This window comes from Myxocyprinus asiaticus, chromosome 37 (genome assembly GCF_019703515.2).
Source record: "Myxocyprinus asiaticus isolate MX2 ecotype Aquarium Trade chromosome 37, UBuf_Myxa_2, whole genome shotgun sequence".
Classification (NCBI taxonomy): domain Eukaryota; kingdom Metazoa; phylum Chordata; class Actinopteri; order Cypriniformes; family Catostomidae; genus Myxocyprinus; species Myxocyprinus asiaticus.
This window is the reverse complement of record NC_059380.1, coordinates 17739903-17748961: the sequence shown is the minus strand read 5'-3', so window position 1 is coordinate 17748961 and position 9059 is coordinate 17739903. Positions and strand designations below refer to the sequence as shown.

Genomic DNA, 9059 nt, shown 5'->3' with positions numbered 1-9059 from the left:
CATTTTCAGTAACACTTTCTAAAAACTTTAATAAGTCATTAACACAACTCAAATAAAGCTTAACAGACCATAATGTACATTCATATTTCTATATATAAAAAGGTGTTAAAACAAACTTTTTAACATTCTAATGTATCTAATGTTTTTGTAACTAACTATTTGCACACTAACTAATGAGCCAAGAAATGTATATTGTAATAATGTTAATATTATGAATGTATAAGTTATTATAAAGGAACGCCAAATATACATTATCTAAAAGAAATCCGAGTCACGATACATGACGATATATTACCTAACATTGTTCCCACAAGATAGCAGACTTGTTTTTTGTTTTTTTCTCGTCTGTCATTAACTTCAAACTATTTGAATTTGAACACATAGGTTTTCTTTTGGAACTGTGATTGCACAAACATGGAATTATTTTAGAAAACAACACAGGAGACAAAAGTACACTCAGTGCCTCAGGCTCCACTCATGTTATTTATAGTAAAGCAAAACTACCATGAAAACTGCTACACTGTTCTGACATTCTCTTGGATCGGGAACAGAGTTTTTACAATAGCATTAAATATGATAGCAGTAGCACAACTTCTATGACCCTCTGGGTGCAACTTTGAGTAATCTATTTCAAACTAAAACTTTGTTGTTCTGAGACCTTAAGTTCAGGCAAAGAATAAGTTGCAGAATACAGTTCCAAAACCAAACGAAATAAAGCACCATATTTATATTTATTGGTTTTCTTTATTTAAAAAGTGATTAACAAAAATATACTTGTCAAAAATGTCAACATGAAAAAGTCTATAAAACACATTTATTCAAAATGAGTGCCTTAAACAATCATTGTGTTTCAACCTGAAGTTACACTTTTTCATTATTTGGAATTAAAGAAAGTCTGTGGTATTTCGGGAATGTCTGTAAGGACACTTCAAGGAGTCGTAAGAGTAGGAAAGCTTAATGTGACATAATCCCTGTGCTCGTTCATTGCTTTCCTCTAAACAACAAAAAAGGCATCTTGGATACACATGGCTCTCTATTTTTTCCAACCGTTTGTAAAGCAAACTTGTCAGCTGCTTCTCTAGTTTTGCATTACATTGCAATTATTATGTTACCTCAATCCACTGGAAAAATGACAACAAAAAAAAAAGTCAAGAAAGAAACGTTACCCATAGCAACACGGATATATTCAGCCTTGCATTAGATTCAGACATTAAGACCTTTCAGGCAATTGGCTCGACCCATGTCAAGCCAGATGAAAGCTTATAGATGAACATCAACAATTGGAGCCTAAATGTTATTTACCACTCCAATGACAAAAGTGTTCTACCTCCACGATTTACATTTGCAATTTCCCCACGTCACTTCCTTAAAGCTTTAGGTTTTCCCTTTTGCACAGAATTGCCCGTGCACACACGAACATTAAAGCACTGAACCTCTACATCAGATTTGTATCTCTTTGGCTAAAATCAACACCAAATGAGATTTACATGATGATCCAGAGTTGTGGGAGAGGACGACTTTTCACTAATGGAGGCAGACTGCAGCTGGTTAAGACTCACTCCTCATTCACAGGAAACCCAGCAAAACATCAGTCTTACATCAGTAAGGCACCAAGTATAGCATATCTGAATGGCTTCTGGAATCATCCTTATTCTATCATTAACCATAATCTCTAGTGATCATCCACATATTTCCCTGATTCAACATATGTTTGGCTTAAAAATCATTCCAGGCACAGACAGACCGGAGTCTGATCGCTCTTTGGGACACAAACGTGGGCGAAGCCTTTGTTCACCCGATATTGAATGTCCTCTTTGTTTTTTAAAAGTGCTCTGCCTTGCCTGGTCCAGACATCTCCTCCTCTCTCTGGCCCTCTGCAGGAGTCGTAGATGGCTTATCCGATGTGAACAGCACGAACGAGGAACAAGAACCAATCTCAGTCTCAGAGAGGCATCCTGGAGAATCAAATCTCAGCTTTTATTTCAAACATCACGTGATGTTCAGCTAGCAGAGAGTTCAACAGGTCATACAGCGAGGACGCATGGAGAAGGGTTGAGGGTTTGGGTCCACCTGAGTGGAGACAACAGAACACTGATCAGAAAGATTACAATTTGACAAACTTTCTGAAACAGTCTCATATACACAAATAAGTCTATGGTCTTATATGTGACTGTCTGCTCACCTCACTGTACACCGGAGGTGGACGTAATCGGAACTCCTGCACATAAGCCATCAGGGAGCGCTGTAGAAGTCCACTTAGGTCCTCCTCGTGTTGGATCGCTGTGGAGTTCTGGACTGCTTCCTCGTCTGTGACAACAGAGCTGTAATCTGGAGGAGCTGTGTAACAATAGATCATAAAACTCAAGGTGAGTGACAAACAGATATTTCTATCTATAATGTAGCTTTGTGGCTAATAAGAAAGAATGAAGGTTGGGTTTGGGACACTTACGCTCAGGCTGCTCAGGGATGGCCATGCGAATCCACTCCATGTTCAAGCTGTACTGGCTGCTGACGCTGGATGTGCGACTACCGAACGGATGGAGGGGGATGGTGCCCATTACCAGAGGAAGCTCCAGGGAAAGCTTGGAAGTCCCAGGAACATCTACGCACACCTATGATAAAAAGCACCATTCCATTAGATCATGAATGTCGCATGGGACGATTTTAGCTCTTGAGAAATAAATGAGAATAAATGTGACATTCCAAGAAGTTTGCAATGCCAACAAACGCACCCTGAGCATGTACTCCACTTTGATGATACGACACTGCAGAATGGAGGGGCCGATGGGGGGGATTTTGATGGCTCGGCCATGCCAGGTCTCTCTGCGGCGCGCACCAACTATATCCCCGCACAGCGTGGCCACCACAGCTCGCTTCTTCTTCATGGTGCCCCTCGCAATGAAGGTCTGCGTCTGGGTGATGTAAGCTTTCGGCACCACAGACCGAGATGTGGAGTTATCGAATTCAGCGAAGACTGGAATCACTTCACCTATAAGACAAAATGCCAAGTTAATGTTTCTGCAGCAAAACCCTTACCGTGTCTCATGTGAAGGTGTCAGAATGGTGTCTTTACCTGGTGTGTAGCCCTTGCGTTCTATCTTCGCAGTGACTGACACCTGCCCACAGTTGCGGTACCAGATACGAGCCATCTTCTCTTTGGTTCCAGCTTGAGATGCCTATGAAATACATTTTAAGTTAGATTTAGCATGCATGCAACATGCCAACATCACAAGTATAGAAAACCATATAACAACAGACACTCTAATCTCACCAGTAGGCTAGGTGTGTTGATGTCAATGGGTTCGATAACCGTGAACTCTTTCTTGATCTTCTTGACTGTGTTCCATGGGCGATGCAGCTTAACCTTCACCCAGTACCGAATGCTGCCGTGCTTGCCTTCAAAGGATGTCACCAAAGTTCTGACAGACAAAACATTCATATTGATCCTCATATCCTTGCAAAACTTCCAAATAAAGCTCACTGATTACATTTATATGAGAAAAATTAAAAAACAACACTCACTCCTCTGGCAGCTGGAAGCTGAAAGGGTATTCGTGCCTCCCTGCAGAAAGGACCGTCAGTTCACCATTATCTGCAGGGTGACATAGATAAAGAAACAGGGTCTTTTATTATTATTATTATTATTATTATTATTATTATTATTAATATAACAGAAAGCAAAACTTTGTTGTCTACAATGAAAGAAAGTCCCTTTGCCTCTGTTGTTCAAACTCAAGCATCAGATAAAGAGTAATAACCAATATAAATATCCAGCAGATGTTCACAATTGCAAACAACTCTTAGGTAATATGTGCATTAGTTTATTCAGAAGCCATAAAATAAGAACTAGATTACACATTAACCAAACTGCTGTTTTTGTTTCACTATGGTGTTAATACTCGACTCAGACAGTTGGGCTCAGATTTAGAAACAAGTTGTTGCCCTTCTGCACAATCAAGCTGTTTCAGTAAAACAGATGCTGCATTTTTTGGTTATCATATTATGTCCGACAATACTTCCAAACAGCCAAAGCTGAGAGTCTCTGATTGACTGACCTGCCTGCAGCAGCACTTCTCTCCGGTTCAGATACTCCACTTCATCGCTGTAGTTCTGCGTGTAAGCGGTGCTGGAACCAGCGCTGCGAGACTCGGTCCAGTGCACTTTGGCGAAACCTTCTGCATGCAGCTTCACTGACTCGACTTTACTCTCTCCAGTGAGCTCCAGCACGACCTTTCCTGATACAACATCTCCACTGCTGAACACCGGAGGAGAGTCCATCTCCGGAGAATCAAACACGATATCGAACTTTTTCAACTTGTCGAAAATCATCTTTGGTCTTGCAAAAGTTTCCTAACTGCAACCCTTCAAGCTATATCGCCTTCAGTCGTATAAAGTCAAACAAAGATCGACAGTGTGCGTTAAAGTGCGAGGAGGTAGCTGTTCCTTGAGGTTCAAAACAAAACTGAAGCTGTGTATAGTTCCTGATCGGCCTTTAACTCGTGTGGGCGGTCTCACTGAATTTATTATGTAAAGCCAATGGCAAAAATCGCTGCCTGCCCCTAAACATCTTGACTGGGTGTGGATGAGGCTCGGATGATTGATGGTTACAGGTTCTTAGACGAAAACAAGCTGACTGAGCATGCCCGAACCAGAGGAACCTCCCCGTGAAGAAGTTCAGCAAAACAAAAACGAGTTCATTCTGTCCTCTTGTGCGAAGGTGTGTACGTGTGTGCTGGATGGTCAGCATTATTTTCAAAAGATGCACATACGTAAACTTTCTCCACATAACATACAAATAAATAATAATGCCTTATAGAGAATCCAGTTGTGTTTCATAGATAAAACAGGCACATAACAGAAAGAGTAGCCTATTTGTAACTGCAAACTGAGCATTTTGCCAAAAAAAAGCTGGTTAAACAAAAGGGCAAAAGTCTCAGATATACCATTGAACAACAGGAAACAGCATAACAACTATTGTTTCTTTGTTACCAGTGGGAAAAAGTTCGCGTGTTGCCTCCTTGCGGAGAATTCGCCATTAGGTTTTGTGAGAAGGACGACAGCATTAATATTAATGAGTTGTATCTTCGCCATATTAGGATTAGTAATTTTGCAATGCTCATTGCTCAGTTCTGAAACAACATGCTACTAGGACTCAGTCTTTCTACATTTGTTTGAAATCTCACGTGAGGTACAACTCAATTTCATATCACACATCACAGCACTATAATCAAAATCACCTGGCTAAATACCTACTTTAACACCAACTACTTCCGTATTTCCTATCATGTACGCGTATGAAAGATGACCAATGAGAGTAAGCTATGGGCGGGGAGACACATGTTGCCCCGCCCCGTTTTTAAAGCGGCAGCCAGGTATATTTGAAGTTGTCGGTGTGGCTTTTTCTCCCTCTAGTGGTGTGAATTTGTAATTTCTACTAATGGACTGTCAACTCTTTGGTGCTAATTTGAGTTTATTTTTAAATAATGTGCCAAAACTATCGTGCATTACAAATATGGGAAAATCTGTGCAGTGTGGATCCCAGCATAACTGCTCTCTCTTTGTCTAGAGAACCCTGGCATGCACAAAGATGAGATAAGCAGACAGAGGTCAGTGTCTGAAATGCAGGAATATTCATATTTATATTCCCTGGAAGACTCTTCATTATTGTGATTTGTGAGGTTTTGAGAGTTGTTAGATATACTGACCACACCCAGTCAAGATATCTGACAAAGCATTGGCTGTGATGGCCGTCACAAAGAGCTTTCATTCTGCCCTCTGCCTCATTTCTCTTTCTCACTGATATGAAATGCATGCAAATAGTCTGTTTACATTCTGATAACTTTTGACCACTTGAGAAAATAAATGTCTGCATGCACAGCACCTAACCCCCTTCAATCTTCTTGCTGAGTGACAGACATTTACTGACTATGCCAATAGTAATGCCCACTACACACATTCTAAACTACAATGTAGAACAATTTTGTGTTTAATCGGTGTGATATTTCAATAAAAGTGTCCTCAGTATATAGAGCCTGTTTTAATACACTTCTTTTCACATTTGCTTATGTGTATTTTTTATTATTATTATTTTATCAAGGAAACATTAAAGGCCTAAAATAATTTTGTAGCTGTCAGAGGACTGCAATTCAGCACTATGCAGAGTACTTTGCATATTTGTCACAATAAGAGTACACAAAAAACAGAACCAGTTAGAACATACTTGCTTGGCTCGCTAAAACTGGAGTTTTGATAATTAGGTATTTTTAGTGCATGGAGCCATCAATAAGTGGAAGAACATTTCTAAACTATACATACAAAGGGCTTACTAAAGAAAAATGCTATGGGCTAAATAATGCAAGTTCTTATGTGAAAAAACTTTTTTCATAGCGCTCATGAACACGCAATGGATGTCAGTGTTTTCACTTAAAAAGACAACTTAAATTTTTGTTGTTTTCCACCAAAACCTACCGTATGCCTTCAGAAAACTTGGAATATGATGCATAAGTTGCATAGACTACTATTATGGTACTTTTGTGTCCTTTTTTAAGCTTTTAATTTTAAGGGATATTCATTAAAACATCTCACTTTGTGTTATGCATACAGGTTTGGAACCGCATGAGGGCGAGTAAATTATGGCAGAATTTTTCTTTTTGGATAAACTATTCCAAAAAGAATAGTTGTTTTTTTTTTTTTTTACAAAAGAGATATTTATGCTCGGTTCAAGATAAAACTCACCTGTGTTAGTTCTCACCCAGGTAATTGCAGGATGTCATTCATTCACAACAGTTTGCAACTGCAGTATATACCACATAAAACTGCTATGCATTTTAAGGAAATAGTGTTTCATATTCTACTTTGCCCAGTATCTGTTTCACATATCCAGTGTTTAGTAAATTACTCAAAAAATTTATTCAATACTAATTACTAATTACTACTGTAAAATTGAAATCAGATTACTTCATGGATTACTTTATAAAAAGTATTCACTTTACTAATTACTCTTAGTTAAGTTACTTTATAAAAACTTCACAGAAGTTTTTCCGCTCAGCGGATTTAAAATAATGTCTGTATTCCCCACTTGTTTATTAATTTGTTAGGGGCCGAATCCATGCCCTTTAACTGTCACAAAACGCAAACAGATGTAGCCCACACATCAACGTTATTCATGTTTTAAGTGTATTCAATATATGTAATTTTATTCGAGAAATGTGAAACGAGAAGTCATGTAATTTAAAGTAAGTAACTGTAATCTGATTACATTTAAATATAATGCACTACACTACTTTATATACAAAAAGTAATTAGATTACAGTAATTAATTGCTTTGTAATTAGATCACACCCAACACTAAACGTATCACTAAAATGTATTAATTCTAATGGGACTGCAGTTTCAAGGCAATTCCAATTTCAGTTGTGCTGAAATCAATAAGTAGGTCAAAAACATCTCTAACAATCTCGTTATCTTAACTTTTTCCAAGTAGTAAAGCAGTAAACACGAGCTAAATACCCTAGTAAATCAGTGCTTCCAATTTACATTAACTTAACAAGTGGGCCTTAATTTCATTTTAATGACAATAGCTGGGCTTTTATCACCTTTCTGAGGACCATTAGCTTGTGAAGTACAGTTGTTAGTTTGTGTATTTCACTTAAACAAATGAATGATCTACCAGTCCACACACTTGCTCAGCATTCTCACTCATGCGCCAGCTGTTAAAGGTGATGAATGAAGGAGTCGCGTCCGGACTCATCAACAAGAGCACTACATGACTTAATGCACGATGTGACGAGAGGTGTGTGCCGCACAAGAGAGCAACTTTAAACCCCACAGTTGTCTCGTGGACGAAAGTAGAGCAAATAAACCCAAGCAAACCCACCTCGAATAAGGTGCTGTCTCTTTCTGAAATAAGTTATCTCGGATGTGTAATCGTTGTAGACGGTGTTCACGCCAACACTGCGGTGCTCGAGCCAGTGGGCTGTGGCGACCCCTCTTCCGTGCACTCTCAGGGCTCGGACGTTGATCTCCCGGTTGAGTTCCAGGACCACCATCCCAGTGACCATCTCTCCACTGCTGTACACAGCATCATCTGGACCGTCCAGCTCAAGAGAAAAGTGTGTGATGCTTTGGAATGCCATTACTGTGAGAGCAAGCTTAAAGTTGAAGTCATATAAATCGTCTGTTTATACACCTGTAATGATTAGAGACAGGCTTAAAAAGGAAGAGACAATCATATATATGATTAACTTTCAACATTACTTATAGTAATGTAAGTAATGTTGAAAGTTAATCAGTTGGAAATGTTACTATAGGATATTAGTGAGATTACAGCAAAATCATAAGCATAAAAAAACTTACCTTTCACTTTTGAAACGAACAAGCCACAAGTCACAACACCACAGACCGTTAAAGAGAAATGTATTACGCTTGTTGTTTAGAGGACCACCTACTTTTGATTATGCACCAATAGGAGCCAGGCACATGTGAGAGGCAGCCCCCTTTGTGGTTGTAGCTCCGCCCACCCAATAGTGTACATAGGTTTCTGAGCAGATGTTTTGCAAAAGTAGGAAACGCGCGAGCTTTCTAAATATAGTATTAATATAATATAAATATTGTATTAATATATTGAGATATTATATATTAATTATGAATTTTTTAAAATTAATGTTTACTTTGATATTGTTACGCTAATAATATTATATGTGGTGACACATGTTGTATTAAATAATAATAATAGAAAAAAGGCATATCTGAAGCATTTTCACTAGTGGTCTCAGACTTTTGGACTACACTGTACATCAAAATGAATATGGCCTTTACAGGATAATAATGACTATGTTTCTTAATCACTAGCGAATTCTATTAACTTCCCAATGCGATAAAGTGTAGCGTAATATTTCACAGATTAGAGGATAAAACCCGCCTCCTAAACTTAAACTCAAACTAAAAACAAAAAGGTATATATATATATACAGGTGCATCTCAATAAATTAGAATGTCGTGGAAAAGTTCATTTATTTCAGTAATTCAACTCAAATTGTGAAACTCATGTATTAAATAAA

General features: G+C 38.4%; 1 protein-coding gene across 2 annotated transcripts; it reads right to left on the bottom strand.

Moving 5' to 3' along the window:
* Nucleotides 1-715: 715 nt before the first annotated feature.
* LOC127428148 (arrestin domain-containing protein 2-like) lies at nucleotides 716-8415 on the bottom strand. 2 transcript variants are annotated; one of them, XM_051676274.1, is made up of 9 exons: nucleotides 8356-8415; nucleotides 7877-8188; nucleotides 3523-3592; nucleotides 3272-3419; nucleotides 3074-3176; nucleotides 2733-2989; nucleotides 2450-2612; nucleotides 2183-2337; nucleotides 716-2070 (listed from the first exon to the last, which is right to left on the bottom strand). In XM_051676274.1, exons 2-9 carry the CDS (start codon nucleotides 8133-8135, stop codon nucleotides 2017-2019), a joined length of 1209 nt encoding a protein of 402 aa, XP_051532234.1. In that variant the 5' UTR covers nucleotides 8136-8188; nucleotides 8356-8415; the 3' UTR covers nucleotides 716-2016. The 2 variants fall into 2 exon arrangements, with proteins under 2 accessions (XP_051532234.1, XP_051532233.1); XM_051676273.1 differs by lacking the exons at nucleotides 7877-8188; nucleotides 8356-8415 and adding an exon at nucleotides 4056-7866 and having other exon boundaries at nucleotides 717-2070.
* Between the last annotated feature and the right edge of the window lie 644 nt (nucleotides 8416-9059).